The 18425-nt window shown below is 54.8% G+C and overlaps 3 protein-coding genes across 13 annotated transcripts; 2 read left to right on the forward strand and 1 right to left on the reverse strand.

Moving 5' to 3' along the window:
- Nucleotides 1-36: 36 nt before the first annotated feature.
- Nucleotides 37-6857, reverse strand: Noxo1 (NADPH oxidase organizer 1). Of its 7 annotated transcripts, XM_078024416.1 has the most exons (13): nt 6600-6857; nt 5258-5484; nt 4465-4566; nt 4219-4330; nt 2436-2561; nt 1995-2297; nt 1821-1922; nt 1598-1673; nt 1332-1509; nt 1014-1195; nt 821-934; nt 550-667; nt 37-469 (listed from the first exon to the last, which is right to left on the reverse strand). In XM_078024416.1, exons 6-13 carry the CDS (start codon nt 2058-2060, stop codon nt 244-246), a joined length of 1062 nt encoding a protein of 353 aa, XP_077880542.1. In that variant the 5' UTR covers nt 2061-2297; nt 2436-2561; nt 4219-4330; nt 4465-4566; nt 5258-5484; nt 6600-6857; the 3' UTR covers nt 37-243. The 7 variants fall into 7 exon arrangements, with proteins under 7 accessions (XP_077880542.1, XP_077880540.1, XP_077880537.1 ...); XM_078024414.1 differs by lacking the exon at nt 4465-4566 and having other exon boundaries at nt 6688-6857; XM_078024411.1 differs by lacking the exon at nt 4465-4566.
- On the forward strand, nt 6181-8723 carry Gfer (growth factor, augmenter of liver regeneration). Of its 4 annotated transcripts, none has more exons than XM_078024410.1 (3): nt 6181-6551; nt 6967-7130; nt 7996-8723. In XM_078024410.1, exons 1-3 carry the CDS (start codon nt 6291-6293, stop codon nt 8060-8062), a joined length of 492 nt encoding a protein of 163 aa, XP_077880536.1. In that variant the 5' UTR covers nt 6181-6290; the 3' UTR covers nt 8063-8723. The 4 variants fall into 4 exon arrangements, with proteins under 4 accessions (XP_077880536.1, XP_040133535.1, XP_005337867.1 ...); XM_040277601.2 differs by having other exon boundaries at nt 6185-6551; nt 6934-7130; XM_005337810.5 differs by having other exon boundaries at nt 6196-6551; nt 7991-8723.
- A 3238-nt stretch (nt 8724-11961) lies between these two features.
- Nucleotides 11962-16408, forward strand: Syngr3 (synaptogyrin 3). Of its 2 annotated transcripts, none has more exons than XM_040277317.2 (4): nt 11962-12459; nt 14355-14592; nt 14810-14952; nt 15039-16408. In XM_040277317.2, the coding sequence occupies exons 1-4, from the start codon at nt 11977-11979 to the stop codon at nt 15246-15248; spliced, it is 1074 nt and encodes a 357-aa protein (XP_040133251.2). In that variant the 5' UTR covers nt 11962-11976; the 3' UTR covers nt 15249-16408. The 2 variants fall into 2 exon arrangements, with proteins under 2 accessions (XP_040133251.2, XP_005337865.1); XM_005337808.5 differs by having other exon boundaries at nt 12164-12397.
- Nucleotides 16409-18425: the final 2017 nt, after the last annotated feature.

The raw sequence follows: 18425 nt of genomic DNA on the forward strand, positions 1-18425 counted from the left end.
CCAGATCCTCTACTGCTTCAGCAAACAGAGACTGGATTAGGACATTCAGAAGTTTTTACTCAAAGGAAATGGGAAAGTGGACCCTCTTGACCTGCCAGATTGGGAGTCCCGCCCTCATCCACCCTTACTTATCCAGTGCTGGGGAACTACTGTCAGACACTCTTTGGGTCTGGGTCTGGATCATCTGGCCCAGGATTGTGATTAGAGTACATTGCAAGTCTCCTGGCAGGGTCATATACAGACTCAAGGAGGGCCCAGTGGTCCTGGAGCCCTCCCTAGTGCCCTGCGGGTAATGGTACAGCAGCGGCTCTGGATGGCACTCAATGGTGGGCGGGTGGGCACAGCAGGGGGAATAGTAGTGGCCTCCTCTGCTGTGTCCTCACCAAGTATCCCTGTCCCACTCAAGAGTGAACCCAGCCCTTCAGGCTGCAGCAGCACTGCTGGGAGCAGACCGGTCTTGCCACTGTATCTGTAAAGGAAGACAGGGCTTGGTCAGGGAGTGGGGTGTCCCTACTACTCTGGGCCCACCAAAGTCTTTCCCCTGCACACCTGCAGAGCCACCAGCCACGGTCTGAAGTTTGTAGCACACGAACTCGTGCCCCCACAGGCACTGAGAGCTCATCATCACGGCTGCCTTCATAGGCACGGGAAGCACAGAACTGGGTCCCTGGGGATGAGTGTTATTTATGGGTCACTAAAGCTGCAGCAATCAGAGTCCTACCTTCCTGTGGGCTTAGCTGTGGACACCAGGCACACTCTGGGCCCTTGCCACACATGGTCCATCATTGGTGGACCTAGGGGAAGAGAATTGGGCTCATACCGATGGTTCCCAGGTTCAGGCCTGCCTCTTTGTCCTGGCCTAGGGCCACCTCCTCCAGGTAGGGAGCTGGAAACCAGGCTGTCTGTAGGTCCTCATTTTCCACCAGCCACCAACCTGCATGAGAGGTGAGGGAGGGGATCAGATTCTAATGTCCACTCAGATTCAGAAGGCCACGGGTTCCTGTTGGCCCTACCTGAGGGGTGTCGCAGCAGCACATCCAGGCTTTCCTGGGCCCCTGCAAGGAAAGGCCTGCCCTGTGTATCCTGGGTGCGAAAGGGCTGCAGGCAGCGAAGCCTCTGAGCCTCCAGGCTGTGGATGGCAAGACTGTTGGCGGGTTCTGATAAAGGCTCCTCTGGGGCAGGCAGGATCACCAGGCTGAGAAGGGTAGCCCAAAGGTTGAGTGGTGGGAATGGGCCTGACACCCTAACCAGTCAACACAGCCTCCAGGCCTGCCTCTTCAAGGACTTGCCAACATGGGTGTGTGGGGGTGGGGTGGGGGTAGGTTAGGCACCTTCCAGGAGGCAGCACGGGCTCCAGGTCCAGGGGTTGCGGTGCAAAGAAGTTGGTGAGTGCCAGGCTCCTAGATACCCGCTCAGCAGTGGCCAATAGCGCCTGTGCATAGGTATCCAGCAGCCGCAGCCGTGCTAGGCCGCGGCCCGTGCGCCCCCCTCGCATTAGCAGTGGTGTGTCTGTGGGCACAAGAAGTATGCACTGTGGTGTCCCGTCCTGCGCCAGGCTATGCCTTCCCCGCTCCCCTGGGACCCTTGCCGGCCTGACCAGGAAGCCTAGGAAGAATGCGGTCAGATCTCCGCAGCAGGCCCGCCTCCACTGGAAAGGTGTCCTTGAGGGTCTTCTGCAGAGAAGAGGGAGACTTGAGACTACCAGAGCACAGTCTTTGGGAAGTTGGGGGTCCCTCTCGGGAATCACAGGGCTGGAAACCCAAAATGAACAGGAAAGGTCTCTGGTGGTTGCCCAGAGGCCGCTTGCCCAGGTCACCTACTTGGAGCTGTCTGAACTCGCCCCAGCTCCTGCGCACAAAGGTGTTGCTGCCATCAGACCAGCGAACCGAAAAGGCGAACGTCTGGGGAGGAAAGGTGGGTACCTAGGAAGCTGGGCCTGACACCCCCAGCTTCTCCTCCCCCTTAGGACTAGTGGAGACCCAATGCTGTCGTACCTGGAGCCGCTGCACCTGCACCAGAGCCACCGCGCGCACAGACAACGGGTGCCGAGGGCTGGCCATTACTGGCTCGCCTGGCGTGATTCCAGAGTGTCGAGAGCGAGAGCAGCAAGGATCGCGCCGCCTACCTGACCTTCAGGGGGCTCCAGCAGCCGGAAGATTGGCTTGAGGGGAATTCCCGCAGGTGCTCTCAGCCTGGTCTCTGCAGAGCTGCCACGCCTCTCCCCAGGTCTTTCCGCTTTCCTGGTTGTCTCCCAAGCCCAAGGCGGGAAGGAGGGTGGCCGGGGGAGGGGACAAAACCTGAAAAAGGGCGTTGGAGGGGAGGACCGCCACCTGGCACCCTCCCTCCTGAGTCTGATTCATCAAAGTGCCGCCTCCCCTGGCCCACTCAGCCTCTCCCCTCCCAGGGTGTACCCAATAGCCCTCTCTTTGAGTCACCTATGGAGCTCTGCAGTTGTAGTCTGGAATCAAGGACCCGGTGCTCAGGGCTTCAAGTGCATTCTCTGGCTTAATTTTAATGTGGGAGAAGGAAGGGTCTCCATGTTCCCAAGTCAGAAGAGGAAACTTAAGATAAATGGATAATTACTATGAGTTTCTCTGAATAGGTTTAGGGAGGGACAGACCTCATAAGCCAAAGCCCAGGGGTTCTCTTACAGTGGGGAGACTTGGGGCAAGATAAAGAAAGTCCATCTTTTGGTGACTTTACTTGAGTGTTGGGGAAGTAGTCACCAGGACTGTTTTGAGAACCATCTCTGAATCCATGTCACAACTTACTGTAAATATCATCTCTGTCATCAGGCCTATTTCCCTATCAGCTGGGGTGGAGGAAGCCCTATAATCCCTGGACAGAGGGCTCACCCAGGAACCTCACCTCTTTGGGCTGCTTCCTTATTGTGGAGATTTCCGGAGCCTGACCCACTCTGAAGCACAGAGGTTCTTCCTGGTGCTGACATCAGGATTCCCCTACTCCAGGCCCTCCAGAGATTTAGTTTCTGGGTTATCCCTCTATGAAACTATTTTGGCCTCAATAAAGGGTCTTTGTGTGTCCATCCCACTAGGGCTCTTTTTGAACCCCTGGAAACTTCCCTAGTCTTAGCCCAGGCAATGAATATGTGACAGTGGCAGAGTGCCTTCAGCTCGGCTGTCACCCTCCCTTCAACCTCAGCTGAGGGCATGCTGGCCTGGTGGGGTCCAGGGTAGGATAGCTCCTGCTCCCCTGTGTAGGAATCCAGCTTGACCTGATTACAGCCATCTTGGTCATTAACTCCATCTTTCCTCCCCCACAACACTGTCATATATTCCAAATCCTACAGGATTAATGAAATCATTAAAATGGACAAAACTGGGCATGGTGGTGAAAGACCCCCGTTTCCCTGTCCAAGGAGAATCACACGAAACACTGGCTGCAAAAGCATGAGGTGGTTTATTGAGACACAGGCACCTGCGGGTGCCCAGCAGAACCTCAGCCGGAGCTTTGGTGAGCTGGCACACTGGGCTTGGGGATACAGAGATATTTATAGGGTAAAGGGGCAGTTTTCGTGCATGGTAAGCAATAGGTTTCTTATTAGTTAATTTTAAACCCAGTATATAGGCTACCTAAAGCGCAAAGTTGTTTTTCACTTTATGTTACTGGAAAAACCACATAAAAGCTACATGTTTGCACTCTGGTCCTCTTGTTCCTGCTTATTCAGGCATGCCTTGGGACCTGGTTTACACCTAACTGATTATCTGAAAAACACCTCTGGTGCCTGCATAGGTTTGTGACATGCCTCGGTGGTTTTGCAACTAGGCCTGACATTGTTGGGCTGGGGTCTTTCAGTGGCACACATCTGAAATCCCATCTTTGAGATTATAATTCAAGGCCAGCCTGGGTAACTTCATGAGATCCTATCTCAAAAAAAATTTAAAAGCCTGTGGATGTAGCTCAGTGATAAGAGTGGCTCTGGGTTCTATCCCCAGCACCAGGAAAAAAAACAATCTGTTTCCTGCCAGGCACTTAGGCCTGGACTATCTCTTAAATGCTTGAAAATTTTTGAGACAGCCCAGATACATTCAAGTTGGATTTGGGTTATCTTTGCTGTCTTGGATATTAAACCCTTTCCTCTGTCTGAGGGTGCGGGAATCCTCCTGTCTTGCTTTTTATGTCAGTCCCTAACAAACTTCACTTTGTGAAATCCTGGATTCTCCCATCCAAGAACTAAGCAGGCCTGACCCCACTTACCTTCCTAGATTGGAGATCAGGTACATTAATGGTGGTTCGGCCATAGATTTGTCTGCTTCTTTCTTCAGTCTCAGCACTCTTGTCTTTAGTAACCAGATTTTTCAAAAACATCCTGGAACACAACAGAGAAGCTGGCGAAGTGTGGAGTATTCACAGCCATTGACCTTGAGGGATTCTGAGGCCCTCCTTCTGCACACTCCCACCAACTTTGGACCCTCTCCACTTTTTCTTCCCTATAGCCCCTACCTTCTCTCATTTGGATAACTGTAACAGTTCCCATCACTGTGGATGGCAAGGGGTCCATCACCTCTAAGAAATCCATTCTCCTCTGGGCATCATAGCTCATGCCTATAATCATAGCAACTCATGAGACTGAGGCAGAGGAACTGAAGTTCTAGTCCAGCATGGGCAACTTAGTGAGACCTTGTCTAAAAATAAAAAAGGGCTGGGATGCAGCTCAATAGCATAGTGCCCTTCAATCCTGCAAGACATATTGTAAAATAAAAAGGGGCTGATGGTGATGTAGCCCAGTGATAGAGGACTCTAGGTTCAATCCCCAGGACCACCAAAAAAAAAAAAAAAAAGAGGATGATAAGGAAAAGGAGGAAGGAAATCCAATCTTTGTCAAACAGACATGAGTTCAGATCAAAGTGCCCTGCGCCGAATCATCCAGCAGCATCTTCCCACTGGTTTTTAAAATAAGTCTCAATTCCACCACAGCCAACAAGAAACCTGGTTGACCCTGGCCCACCAGCAGATTTCCCTCAACCTCCTCCTCCCTAGAGGCCCATTCTGCTGGCCTTTCTTCTCCTGCAAAATGCCAAAATCCCAGGCTTGTCCTCGAAGGGGCTGCTCAGCTAATTTCTCACCGGTCAGGCCTCTGCCTAAGGGTCCCCACCTCAGGGAGGTCTTCCATATTTCCTACACAACATGCATGGCCCACCACACAGTTTGCAAGTGAACATTTATTGGTGTGACTCTTTGGAGTTTTTCCTGTCTTGGTCACTAAACTGTAAGCCAAGAAGATTAGGAACAGCACCTTGTTCTGGATCCTGCCGGCTCCTGTATCAGTGCTTGGGATAGAGTAGGTATTGCAGATACTTGTGGAATGAACAAATGAATGCATGGAGATAAGGGAATATCCGAGGCCGCTGCCAAGTTGTTTTAACAATCCCTCTTGCAAGCCCTGCGCGGTGGTGCACTCCTGAAATTTCGGGAGGATCGCAGGCTCGAGGCTGGCTTGGCCAATCTATGGAGACCCTGTCACTAAATGAAAAGGGCAGGGGTACAGCTCAGCGCTGGCGTGCAGGAGGGCCTGTGTTCAATATCCAGTACAGCAAAACAAAGCAACCTTTAACCAGGCCATAGGATGCGGAGGACAATAAGCAGGCGCTTCCGGACTCGCGGCCGCGGCCCAACACCGCGTCGCCAAGGCCTAGTGGCCGTGACGCTGGCCGAGGCCCGGGCCCTAGCGCGCCACCTCTGTGCGGTCATGCCCCGCCACGCGTTGCCCGGCGCCAGGCCCGGCGGATGGGCGCCCCGCTCGGCCGAGGGCACAGAGCCTGGCCGCAGGCACGCGGGACGGTCCGAGCGAAGCGATGGGGGCGACGCGGGCCGCATCCCGGACCCCGCCTGGGCCCCAGCCCGAAAGCTCAACGCGGCCGCGGACACGGCGCGGCTTCCACACTACACTGCTCTTCTACTGGAGGAAGCGCGAGCGCCGCCACGGAAGGCGCACGCCAGTCCCGGGCCGGGGAGGGAGGCCCAAGGGCGCCAGCAGAGCGCAGACGCCTAGCCCCGCCCAGCCCTCCGCTGCCACTCCCTCCCGCGCCCCGTCCCCGGGCTCCACGGCGCCCAGCACCTGCCCCCCTCCCCCCGCGCCCGCGCCTGCGTCCGCGCCCGCCCCCGCCTCGGGGCCCGCCCCCGGGCCCGGGCCCGCCCCCGGCACCTCCCCGAGCCCCGCCCCCAGCTCCTGCGGGCGCGCGCTGGCGGCGGCGCGCGCGCTGGCCTGGAGGCCGAATTGGAGGCCCGTCTGGAGGCCGGGCTGGCCCGGCAGGCTGTGCGCCGGCAAGATGGCGGCGCCCGGGGAACAGGCGCGGTTCTGCCGCGGCAGCCTCTTCTCTTTCCTGCCCGGCGGCGCGCGCTCCGAGGTGACGGACGACCTGGCGACCGACGCGCGGGGCCGCGGCGCGGGGCGCAGAGACGCCGCCGCCTCGGCCCCAGCGCCGGCCGCGGCGCCCAACCCGGAGTCGCAGGACGCGGAGGGCGCTTCGCGGAGGCAGCCGTGCCGGGCCTGCGTGGACTTCAAGACGTGGATGCGGACGCAGCAGAAGGTGCAGATACCCCGCGCGACCTCCCAGCCCTGGCCTTTGGGCCCACACCTTGTTCTTGGGTGCCTCTGCCAGACCTCCAGGGCCCAGGGCCCGCGGCGTGGCTGTGCCCAAACTTTGCCCCCACCCCCAGGTAGACCTGAACTTTGAGCTGTCAGCAGCAGGAGGGCCGAATCAGCTGCAGGGCTTCTGTCTGGAGTCTGGGCTGCTGGCTGGTGCTGAAAAGGAGGGAGCTAATTTCTTTATTTTGCGTTGCTGGGTTAAGAACCCAGGGCCTTGCGCATGCTATGCCAGTGCACCACCGCTGAGCTGAATCGAAGGGGGAGCTTTATGGGCTTCTGATTGGGGTAGAATGAACTGACCTATGGTCGGCCTACTTCTGCAGCGGGACAGCAAGTTTAGGGAGGATTGTCCACAGGATCGCGAGGAACTGGGTCGCCACAGCTGGGCTCTCCTCCACACCCTTGCTGCTTATTACCCGGACCTGCCCACCCCAGAACAGCAGCAAGACATGGCCCAGTTCATACATTTATTTTCCAAGTTTTACCCGTGTGAGGAGTGTGCTGAAGACATAAGGAAGAGGTGAGTTTCGACAGCTGCCTACAGGCAACAGTGCCTTAGGACTGAAGCTTGGGCCCCCTGGCTGATGTCATAGAGAGGGGCCTAGGAAAACAGGGCAGAGGTGGCAGAGGGTTTCCTAGGAGCTGGTGCTACTAACAGGGAGGGAATGTGTCATGTGAGCATTTCCTTTCTCTAAAGCCAGACTGCCAGGATCTACTGCTGGATACAGCTGTGCCAGATTCCTGAGAAGGGCTTCCGTAGGGCTTGTCCCTTGCCCAACACTCCTGGATGCTCCCCCAGGTTAGCTAGGTTGCCTAACTTCAGGAGCTGAATTGCTATTTTTAAGACCTTGAGAGCCTAATGCTTTTGCTTCCAAGAGTCACATTTTCTTCACTGAGGCCCCCAAGAGACTGAGCCTGTTCCCCTGTAGGCATTTCTAGGCTAGATGTGTGGGGCATAGCTGTCCTTGCTGTTTGACACCTAAACAGTTAAAAAGGTGTATTGCTGATTTGGGGTACCAGGCCGCAGGTGCTAAGAAACAGTTTTCCGGTTGTGCCTTGCCCTGCCCTTCCACACACTGCCTGGGGTCAGACACCAGTGAAGCGGCCTTATTATTATAAGATTGTAAAATTACCTGGTCTGTGCTTTAATGTCTTCCTCTAGGATCTTTGCCAAGCTCCTTGGGTGGGTGTAGGAGCAGCCCTGGAAATCCACTGCATTCAGGAAACCTCTTGGTCAGCTCTGTTCTCAGAATTCCTACCTCTTGGAGCATGAGGGCACTCCCAAATGTAGCTCACAGCAGTGCCCCACCTCCTCTCCCTTAGCACTGACAGCAGAACAGCCACTACCTCCTTACATCCTTCCTGTGCTCCCTCTTGCAGGATAGGCAAGAACCAGCCAGATACTCGCACCCGGGCAACCTTCACCCAGTGGCTGTGCCGTCTGCACAATGAAGTGAACCACAAGCTGGGCAAGCCTGACTTCGACTGCTCGCAGGTGGATGAACGCTGGCGTGACGGCTGGAAGGATGGCTCTTGTGACTAGAGGATGGCCAGCCAGAGCCCATGGAGTGGCCAGACAGGGCCTATGGGCGCAGCCTAGCTGGTTAGGGATGGAGTGCTGATTAAAGTGCCTCTGAGCCGGAGCTTGTTGTATTTCAGTTGGGTGGTCCCCAGAATGCAGCCCCTCCAACAAGTTTAGTATACAAGTGAAGGTGCTTGCTGCAGGCACCCCGTGGCCTCCCCCTGAGGCCTCATGGAGCTGCAAGTAAGGGGGTCAGGAGCAGCCCACACTGCCCCTTGCCATTCAGGATACAGCCTCCCATCCACTCCAAGTTCTGGACCTAGTCCCCACACAGGAGGGCAATGGGTCTGATGGGTTCTTTTTCCTGTTCTTGGAGGCCAGGCTGTTGCCTTCCCACTGTGTGCTGTGGACACCTCAGTGCTGTGGCCTCAGTGATGCTGTGCTGTTGTAGGAAAAGGCTTGAGGCTGAGCTCAATTCTGTGCTCAGTCCCCACAGTCCCCCCCAGGCAGAGTTTTTCTCAGATTCCATCATTGGGGATCCTGGGGACAGCTTCCTCAGAATGAGACCAAAATAAAATGCTGGAGAACTGACTGAGGACTTGGTGTCTGTGTACTTTGTGCTGGGGTTTACAGGGGGCACAGGGCCTGCTGTTGCCTCCCATGCTCAGGTGGGCCCTCCTGACTGGCAGGGAGAGGTTCTGAGGTGGTAGCAGGCCAGGATTATTACAGGAATAGCAGGGAGGCCCCAGTGGCAGGGGCGAAGGGAGCCAGAGTAGCTGAGAAGCAGTGAGGCCAGATGGCATAGAGTCTTGAAGAGCCCTGGTCAAGATGTGGCATGTACTCCCATGCCGGGTTTCTGTTCTCACGACTAAAAGGCTCAGGGGTCACTCTAGTTTAACTGGGCTGCACGAAATAACCACACAAGAGACACAAATACCTTTTTCTTTGGGGTAGCTGTGACGGCTCCTCTGACCTTAAGGGTCTGCAGAAAGAGCGAGAGCATGCTGACCCCTTTTATTGAGGAGAAGCTATTCAACTGAGGCAAGGGGTCAGGTTTCAGGGGGCTGAGTCTATCTTCATGATGTCCACTGTCAGCAGGTTGACTGACACCTGGGTAGGCCACACCCAAGGGCACATTAAGAGGAGGAGACACACACAAGGCATTTCCATGGAAGATTCTATCCTAAACAGGGCAAGGGGTTATATTACAAAGGAACAGGTGAACATAGCTTCACCCATGGGGCTATAGGAAGACACACCCATTTCTGTGACTGAGGGCCTCAGCACCCAGCTGGGGAGTGTAACCCAGTTACCCGTAAGGTTGGCTTCCCACACTCCCAGCCCCTATGACGAGAGCTCTTGGAAGGTTTAGAGATGAGAAATGGCATAGAGTAATGTGCCTTTTGAAGTTCTGGCTGCTGGGCTGGATAAGGCAAGGAAGTAGGTAGGAAACCAGCTGAAGGAAGGCTCCTTAGAGAGGAAGAGAATGCTGGATATATTGGAAGGTAGAGCCAGAGAATTTCCAGGGTGAGAAAGGAGCTAGAGGAGATGGGCTTCAGGGTTTGGCCAGGTCAGCTGGAGATGCTCAATGTCAGTAAAATGGAGATGTCTAAGAGTGCGTGGCAAGTCTTGCGGGGACCTGGTCCTAGCTTTGGGCTTCCCTGGATCTGCTCAGCTCTACCCTTGATTTCCAACTGGAACAGCCAGATACCAGATCCAGTAATCATAAGCCTCAGGCAACTTCACCCCTGAGGGCCAACTGTGGCATAATCTTCTGTGCCTTCAGGGGAAGAGATGCATCTGGCTTCTGAAGGTATTACCCACAAGGCCAAGTGTCAAAGGAGGTGGGAGATGTTGCTCCTCCTTCCTCTGCCAGGCATGGAGCTTCTCTGTCATTTGCCAAGGCAGCAGAGAAATGATACATGCACATGTGCTGGGAACCAGTTTCAGGTTTCCTGCTGAAACTATGGTCAGCTCAGGACACTTATGTGCCATTCTTCCTTGCCTCACTTCCCCTTTTCCCTAACTGGCCTCCCTAGAATTTCACCTCCTAATAAAATGTCAGTTTGCCTCAGACTGTTTTCAAGGGCATCCAGGCCAAGACAAGTGGAACCTGTGCAAGGGCAGGTTCTGGCTTCTAATGGCACTTGAGAGCTATTACAGAAAAGGGGCCAGTAAGAGGGAGAAAAGTCAAGGAACACACCTTGTGTCCCTAAGGCTCAAAGGTCACAGGTACAGCAAGAGGAGGGGCCAAAAAAGGGCTGCCAAGAAGGGCCTGTGATGGTTGGGATGTAACTAAGTAGTAAAGTGCTTGCCTAGCATGCCTGTGGCCCTGGGTTCTATCCCCAACACCCCAAGAAATGGTCCCATGATGTAACAGGAGCATAAGAGGAAGGTTACTTTAAGAAGTGCTTCCTGGCTGGAGGTAGTGGTGGTGCAGACCTGTAATCCCAGTGACTCAGGAGGCTGAAACAAGAGGATCTCAAGTTCAAGGCCAAGTCTCAGCAATTTAGAGAGAAACTGTTTTGAAAAGAAAAAAAGAAGTGTGCCCTGGAGGGAGGGACTGGAAGAATCAAACTTTCCCCTAGGATTGGCAGATGGAGGTCACTGACCACCTTCAGTCCAGATGCAGTTGGAAGCTTGATTATATTCGGTTTCAGAGGAAAAGGAAAGACAGGTATTGAAAACAGAAGATGACAACTCAAGTTACTGCTAAAGGAAGCAACTGGAGGGAAGTGGGGACAAAAGCTGAGAAATGGCATAGAGTAATGTGCCTTTTGAAGTCCTGGCTGCTGGGCTGGGATAAGGCAAGGAAGTGGGTAGGTTCTTTTCAAAAAAGTACAGCATGTTTGGGTGCTGACACAAGCAATAGAGGAAGATGGGGAAATAGAGAACACAGGACTATTTGCTGCCTGCCAGTCAGGAGAGTGGGATTGGACGCAGATGCCAATCATTCAGCACAGGTGTCTCCCACAGGTCTGGATACAGTGTAACATCCAGACACAGTGGCCCACACTGCCCTCTGAAGAATGGACTAATACTCCTACCTGCACAGGATGAATGAAGCACTTGGCACTGTACCTGCTCAGTCAGCAGAGACTGCTTATTCCTGATCCTGGTCCCAGAAGACCAGAAACAGGTGACTGGGAGGCTTTTCCATGACCCTCACTGCAAACTTGATTCTCCATAAGATTCTAGACCCCCTAACAGGAGGGTCAGGAGGGAAGAATGGCCTCTGCCATTAGGGGGTGTTTGTCCAAGGAAAGGCACCCACTCAGGCCAGCAACATAGGAGTCATTCAGGTTCCTGCCAGGCTGGTCTGGAAGGAACACAGGGAAGGAGCCCTGTCACTGAGCTGGGAATCTGTGGGAGACCTACTAGGGGCAGGACAAGGAGGCACCAGCTGGCCTGAGCCCCCCTTCTGCTACTTCTCCATGCCCTCAACTCGAGTAAGTACTTCAGTGACAGGTCAATGAGGGAGACTTAGGTGTTAGGAGGGCTCTTGCAGAAGGACAGGAGCAGAGATGTTCAACACCCTGGCATGCTGGCCGTCAGCACTGTCCTCCAGACAAGCTCTCTTCTGGAGTCCCTGTCAAGGAAGCTAGAACCTTCAGAAAGAGAAGCTAGGTGCCAATGGCGGGGGCAGGTGTCTCGCTAAAGGACCCCATTTAACTATCTCTGGTCCTCTGGGAACAGGGCCAGGGAGTAAGATGCTGGGCTTCAGTTCCCCTTTCGCACTCACCAGAGGTCTCTCTGCTCAGAGGACCAGGGTAAATCCTTGTCCTTTGGCTCATCCTCCCAGCCACTGCAAAATCTGAGACTAGTGCCAGCCTCCCCTTGCCCCATGGGAACCTGGCGGTCAATCCTCAGAGAATGTCTCCAATTCGGACGCGGTCACGCAAGTAAGGGTGGGCGGGGCGGACGGAAGCAAGGGCTCAGGCCTCGCGCGTGGACCTGGTGGGGGGCGCTGGCTCGGCCCCGCCCCGCGCGCCCCCGTCGTGGCCGGCGCGCGCTCCCGGGAGGCGGCAGCAGCGGCGGCGGCGGCGGCGGCAGCAGCAGCATCCGTAGCATCAGCATCCTCGGCAGCAGCCGCGGGCGGCCTCGGGCTGGGCCTGCCGGACAGACGGACAGAGGGTGCCAGGGGCGCGGGGCCGCCGGGGCCAGCCATGGAGGGCGCCTCGTTCGGCGCGGGCCGCGCGGGGGCCGCCCTGGACCCCGTGAGCTTTGCGCGGCGGCCCCAGACCCTGCTGCGGGTCGCGTCCTGGGTGAGTGGCCCCTGCCTAGCCTCCCGCTCTGGTCTCGGGCCCCGCCTCTACACGCGTCCGAGGTACCCCCACCCAAACTCTGCCCCTCGCCCCTCACCCCTCACCCTCCTCCGCCTCCGGCCCCTCCCCCCCGCCGCAGGTTGGGGTGACGTCACCGGGCTGGGCGCGCCCACCTGCGGGCGGGGGAGGGGCTGGTAGGGACTGAGGGACCTTGAGAGGTCACCGCCGGTTGCCCCCACCCCTGATTTCTCCATTGGTCTGACTCCAACCCCCTTCCTTAGCCTTCTCTCGGTTTTTCTTGTTCCCACGACCTGGAAGTGGGCACAGGGGTGGGAACGAGCTTTGCCAAGGGGCTTGAGCGCTCAGCCCAGGCTTGGCTGGAAGAAGGGGCTGCAGGAGCCTCCCTCTCCCCCCAACACACATCCGCCAGGCCCCCTTGAAGGGACCCGACACTTCTCAGGCCCCAGATCCAGCTGTGAGTTGAGGGAGGGGTTACTAAGGGCTGGGGCAACCGGAAAGGGCTCTGCACCGGGAGGGCTTCCTGGAGGTGGTGCGGGAGGAGCAACTGGGGGCAGTCTAGCCCACTGGGGCATGCCTTGCTGCTTCTCGCCCTCAAGAGAAGAGAGATGGGAGGTGGGTGCCGAGTTCTGGTCTTGTCCAGCTGGCGCCTGCCGCACCTCCGTGCCTGTCTTTGAGGAGGGCGGTGCCCGGGGTGGGGCAGGGGCCCCTGGACTTCCCGGTGGAGAGACTGACCAGACCAGGAAGCAAGAACCAGGCTTCTCCCCGGCTTTTCCCCCTCATCAGGTCCCTCAGAACTGGGGCGGGAAAGGAGTGAAATGATGAAGTTGAGAAGGGAGATCTTTTCTCGAAAACCCAGGCTGCCCAGAGCCCAAGAACAGTGTCTGATTTAAAATGATTATGGTCCACCTCCTACCTGCCTCTCCCAACTGGTGGGCAGGAGGAGGTCCTGAAGTGGGACTGAACCCCAGAGGTCAGTGGGGTCACCCTTTGAGCCCAAAAACTCATCAGTAAAATTAATGATCACAGATGGGGGCCTTCCTCTCTCTTTCAAGTGCCCACCACTGCTGGAACCGAGTTCTGGTACTGAACAAGACCAGAACTCAGGTGGCTGGGGATGTGGCTCAAGCGGTAGCGCGCTCGCCTGGCATGCGTGCGGCCTGGGTTCGATCCTCAGCACCACATACCAACAATGATGTTGTGTCCGCCGAAAACTAAAAAATAAATATTAAAATCCTCTCTCTCTCTCCCTCTCTCACTCTATCTTTAAAAAAAAAAAAAAAAAAAAGACCAGAACTCAGCACCAGCCTGTTTACCCCATATGACCTGCTAGAGGGCAGGCCTCACTGTGGGGCTAGCTGCCCCTCTAGCCACAATGATGAAGTTGAGAAGGGAGATCTTCTGGAGCCAGGAGAGGCGCCGCCTGACCGCCACCCTCTCCTGGCTCCACTCCTCCCTATCCCTTCTAACAAATGCAGCCCTGGAATCACCATCCAGTAATGGCTCCTGTTTCCACACTTTCAAATGGGTTCTGGGGGGCCCCATCCTTACAGAGAAGCCGGGTTGTGTCTCAGCCCTGATTCTTATGAGCCATGTGACCCTAGTAGATAAGTCATTTCACCTGTTGGAGCTCAGTTTCCCCAACTATAAAAGTGATAAGGATAATGACACCTCGGTAGGGTTAGAGAATTCAGTGAGCAAAGGTATATAAAGTTGCACTTTTAACACAGTGCCAGGACTTATTAGATGCTCACTAATGGTTCCTGTAGCCAGTAATTACTAAATTCGTGAGGAGTGGGAAATATGCGCCCCATGCTTCAGGGGGAATGCTGGAGCAGGCCTTGAGGTGTGGGTGCTGGCGGTGGGTGGCGGAAGCCCAGGATCTGGGCTGTAGGAAGGGGCCTGGCACAGGGCCTTCAGAGCCTTCGGCTGCTTATAGGTGTTCTCTATCGCGGTGTTCGGCCCCATTGTCAACGAGGGCTACGTGAACTCAGACAGCGGCCCGGAACTGCGCTGCGTCTTCAACGGGAACGCGGGTGCCTGTCGCTTCGGCGTCGCGCTGGGTCTCGGGGCCTTCCTCGCCTGCGCCGCGTTCCTGGTGCTCGACATGCGCTTCCAGCAGATCAGCAGCGTCCGCGACCGCCGCCGCGCAGTACTACTGGACCTGGGCTTCTCAGGTGGGCATGGCCTAGCAGAAAGGGCGTGGCCCGGGGCGGGGAGAGCCGCTCCCTGAGGGGTGGGGCTTGCTCCAGAGCGAGGCTGGCTGCTCGGGGGCGGGGCCGGCGGCGGGTGGTGGGCGGGGCGGTTACCAGGTGAGTGGAGGCAGGACCTGCGGTCCTGGGACCCAGCGCAGGCCTGGCGAGGCGCCGCCTGACCGCGAGTGGCCGCCCGCAGGGCTCTGGGCTTTCCTGTGGTTCGTGGGTTTCTGCTTCCTCACCAATCAGTGGCAGCGCACTGCACCCGGGCCAGGCACGGTGCAGGCAGGGGACGCGGCTCGAGCAGCCATCGCCTTCAGCTTCTTCTCCATCCTCAGCTGGGTGAGTGCGGGCCTCGTGGGCTGCGGGGCGGGGGTCGCCCCCGGCAGGCCCTGGCTGACCCCTGCCAACCCCGGCTCCCCGCCCAGGTGGCGCTCACCGTGAAGGCCCTGCAGCGGTTCCGCCTGGGTACCGACATGTCACTCTTCGCTACAGAACAGCTGGGCTCTGGGGCCGGTCAAGCCTACCCTGGCTACCCAGTGGGCAGCGGTGTGGAGGGCACCGAGACCTACCAGAGCCCACCCTTCACCGAGACCTTGGAAACCAGTCCCAAAGGGTACCAGGTGCCCGCCTACTAGTGTCTGACAATCCCGGACCAGGGCCCGAAGGCCACCCCACCAACACAGGTCCCAAGTCCTCCTGGGGCCTCTCTGGAGTCCTAGAGGCCCAGCACCAGGGACAGCAGGGGTGGCCACTGTGGGCCTCGCGATCCAGGAGGGGATAGCACCCCTGGAGTGCCTGGGCTGTCCCCATCAAGTTCTTATAGGCCTAAGGTCCTGAAAAGGAGACAATGTGGCCTGGAGTGGACTGTCCTGGGAGAGAGGTATTCCCTTCATGGACCAACTGACCGGGAGCTCAACTGTCCACTCTGAATCAGAGGTCCAGCTGCCCTCCACAGCTCAGTGCAGGGATTGTATAGGACCAGGGACACTGGCCCATCCTGAGTCCAGGGATGGTGGCTATTGTTCTGCATCCCAGGTCCCTGTGGGTAGTGACTGTTCTTGCTCCTATTGTGGTGGTTTGTCATGTCCAGAGCCTCCCTTCATTTCCTCTCACAGGCTCACTTGACCAGCCTAGTCCTGTCTGTGTTGTGATTGTGGTCAACTCTACAGGTTTCATCTCATAGTGCTTCACAAGCTGCACCTCTCTCTGTGGCCTCTGCCCAGGTATAGGAAGTTCTGGTCAGGAAGGCACAAGAAAGCTATGTATGGAGCTGGGTACAAACCCTTTAGCCCAGGGGTAGGAACAGGGTACCTGGGTGCTGGGCAAGAAAAGCATCTCACAAGGAGAGAGGCCTAGAGGTCACATATGCCCACAGTGCCCCTGGAAACAGCCATTCCTGCAAACTGATTTACCCTGTGTCCTGGTTCAGACCCTTCCTTCCCACCCTTGCACCCTATGTAAGGCCCAGCCCCAGATGGGGGTCCTTGTGTGTAGCTGCCTACTCATGCATTGCTTGAAGCTGGCTTTTCACATTAAATCAAAACCACATGCATTGCCATATTTCATTCTTACAGACAGATGCCTCCCTCGGGAGTTGCAGTTGAGTGACAACCCTGTACATTGTAGCATAGACCAAATTATGTGTGAATATTTAAGTGAACATGTTTACAATTTTTGTATATATGGATTTCTCCCTTCCTCTTATGAAAGAATAATCCATGGTTGTGTATTTTCGGTGTCTCATGTTCTGAGTGCAACTTCTTTACAATAAAGACTGTAAATGCGTTGACCGTGATCTGGTTGCTTCTAGAATCATTACACTCCTGGCAAAGTTTCTAGCCCCTGCTCCTCTTGGTGCCAGGACTGGGGAGTACCAGGACTCAGAGGCTAGGAGGGAGTAGGAGGAGGAGCAGATTCTGGAGTCTCAGGCCCATGCCCCTCCAGTGGATCGCACTGGTCCGGGTGGAAGCCTGCTGTTCACAGCAGTCTTTGGAATGCTGGGGTGCTAGGGAGACTCCCCCTTTTCTTTCTTTCTTTCTTTTTTTTTTTTTTTTTGAACCAGGAATTGAACCTAGGGGTTCAATTGTGGCCCTTTTTATTTATTTGTTTTTTATTTTTGAGACGGGTCTTGCCAAGTTGCTAAGTGCTGGGGCTGGCTTTGAACTTGGGATTCTCCTACCTCAATCTCCTCAGTCTCCTCAGTCCCTGGGATTACAGGACTGCACCTGCCTTACCCTTTCTTATAAAAGCAGTACTTCCTGGGACACAAGTCCCTCTTTGAAAGTGGACTTTACTGCTGAAGCTCAAGTTCATTTGCATGTCTTCTCCACACAGTCTCTCTCCCCCATGCCTCAGAAATTTGGCCTATATTTGCATGTGCATCTGTGTGAGTATGTGTGTGTGTGTGTGTGTGTGTGTGGGTGTGTGTGTGTGTGAGAGAGAGAGAGAGAGAGAATATAGCCTAAATTTTATTTATTTTTGGTACTGGGTATTGAACCCAGAGGCACTTAACCAATGAGCCACATTCCCCAGCACACACACCCCCTCCCCCCCCACCACCACACAAACACACTGCTTTGTTTTTTGTTTTTTTTTTTTTTTTTAAAGAGAGAGTGAGGCGCAGAGAGAGAGAGAGAGAGAGAGAGAGAGAGAGAGAGAATTTTAACATTTATTTATTTTTTCTTAGTTTTCGGCGGACACAACATCTTTGTTGGTATGTGGTGCTGCTGAGGATCGAACCCGGGCTGCACGCATGCTAGGCGAGCGCGCTACCGCTTGAGCCACATCCCCAGCCCCTTGTTTTGTTTTTTTAATTGGGGATTGAACCCAGAGGGGTTTAACTACTGAGGAACATCCCCAGCCCCTTTTTATATTTTTTTAAAAATATTTATTTTTTAGTTTTAGGTGGACACAATACCTTTATCTATATTTATGTGGTGCTGAGGATCGAGCCTAGTGCTTCATGCATGCTAGGCAAGCGCTTTGCCACTGAGCCACAACCCCAGTCCCCCTTTTTTATATTTTATTAGAGAAAGAGTCTTGATGAGTTGCTTATGGCTTCACTAAGTTGCAGTCCTCCTGCCTCAGCCTCCTGAATTGCTGGGATTATAAGCATGCACCACTGTACCTGACCCTTTTTAAAAAAAAAAAAAATATATATATATATATATATATATATATATAGTAGTTATACATGGACACAATATCTTTATTTTATTTATTTATTTTTTTTTTTTTTTTTTTTTTTTTTTTTTTTTTTTTTTTTTTTGAGAATTTTTTAATATTTATTTTTTAGTTCTCAGCGGACACAACATCTTTGTTGGTATGTGGTGCTGAGGATCGAACCCGGGCCGCACGCATGCCAGGCGAGCGCGCTACCGCTTGAGCCACATCTCCAGCCCTATTTTATTTATTTTTATGTGGTGCTGAGGTGTAATTGTTCTGAAACTAGTGCCTCACATGTGCCAGGCAAGCTCTGCCACTGAGACACAACCCCAGCCCCACCTGACACCCCTCCCCCCCGCCCCCCCCCCTCTCTCTATATATATGTATATATGTATGTATGTATGTTGTGGATGGACACAATATTTTTATTTATTTCTTTATTTTTATTTGGTACTGAGGATCAAACCCAGTGCCTCACACATGTGAGGCAAGTGCTCTACCACTCAGCTACAGCCCCAGTCCCCCTTTTTTTTTTTTTTTTTTTTAAATTTTAAGACAGGGTCTCACTAAGTTGCTTAGGGCCTTACTAAATTGCTGAGTCTGGCCTCCAACTTGGATCCTCCTACATCAGCCTCCTGAGTAGCTGG

The sequence above is a fragment of the Ictidomys tridecemlineatus genome, chromosome 10, assembly GCF_052094955.1.
Source record: "Ictidomys tridecemlineatus isolate mIctTri1 chromosome 10, mIctTri1.hap1, whole genome shotgun sequence".
Taxonomy (NCBI): Eukaryota; Metazoa; Chordata; class Mammalia; order Rodentia; family Sciuridae; genus Ictidomys; species Ictidomys tridecemlineatus.

Excerpts from the sequence above, each read along its gene's own strand:
- Syngr3 (XM_040277317.2), top strand. The coding sequence starts at position 11,977 with ATGGGAACCTGGCGGTCAATCCTCAGAGAATGTCTCCAATTCGGACGC. Across the intron at positions 12,460-14,354 it reads CGCCTCTACACGCGTCCGAG|GTGTTCTCTATCGCGGTGTT; the intron begins GTACCCCCACCC and ends GGCTGCTTATAG. Across the intron at positions 14,953-15,038 it reads TCTTCTCCATCCTCAGCTGG|GTGGCGCTCACCGTGAAGGC; the intron begins GTGAGTGCGGGC and ends CTCCCCGCCCAG.
- Noxo1 (XM_078024414.1), bottom strand. The coding sequence starts at position 2,060 with ATGGCCAGCCCTCGGCACCCGTTGTCTGTGCGCGCGGTGGCTCTGGTG. Across the intron at positions 1,510-1,597 it reads CATTCTTCCTAGGCTTCCTG|ACACACCACTGCTAATGCGA; the intron begins GTCAGGCCGGCA and ends TTGTGCCCACAG. Across the intron at positions 935-1,013 it reads GCTGCTGCGACACCCCTCAG|GTTGGTGGCTGGTGGAAAAT; the intron begins GTAGGGCCAACA and ends CCTCTCATGCAG.
- Gfer (XM_005337809.5), top strand. The coding sequence starts at position 6,291 with ATGGCGGCGCCCGGGGAACAGGCGCGGTTCTGCCGCGGCAGCCTCTTC. Across the intron at positions 6,552-6,933 it reads GGATGCGGACGCAGCAGAAG|CGGGACAGCAAGTTTAGGGA; the intron begins GTGCAGATACCC and ends CTACTTCTGCAG. Across the intron at positions 7,131-7,990 it reads GCTGAAGACATAAGGAAGAG|GATAGGCAAGAACCAGCCAG; the intron begins GTGAGTTTCGAC and ends TCCCTCTTGCAG.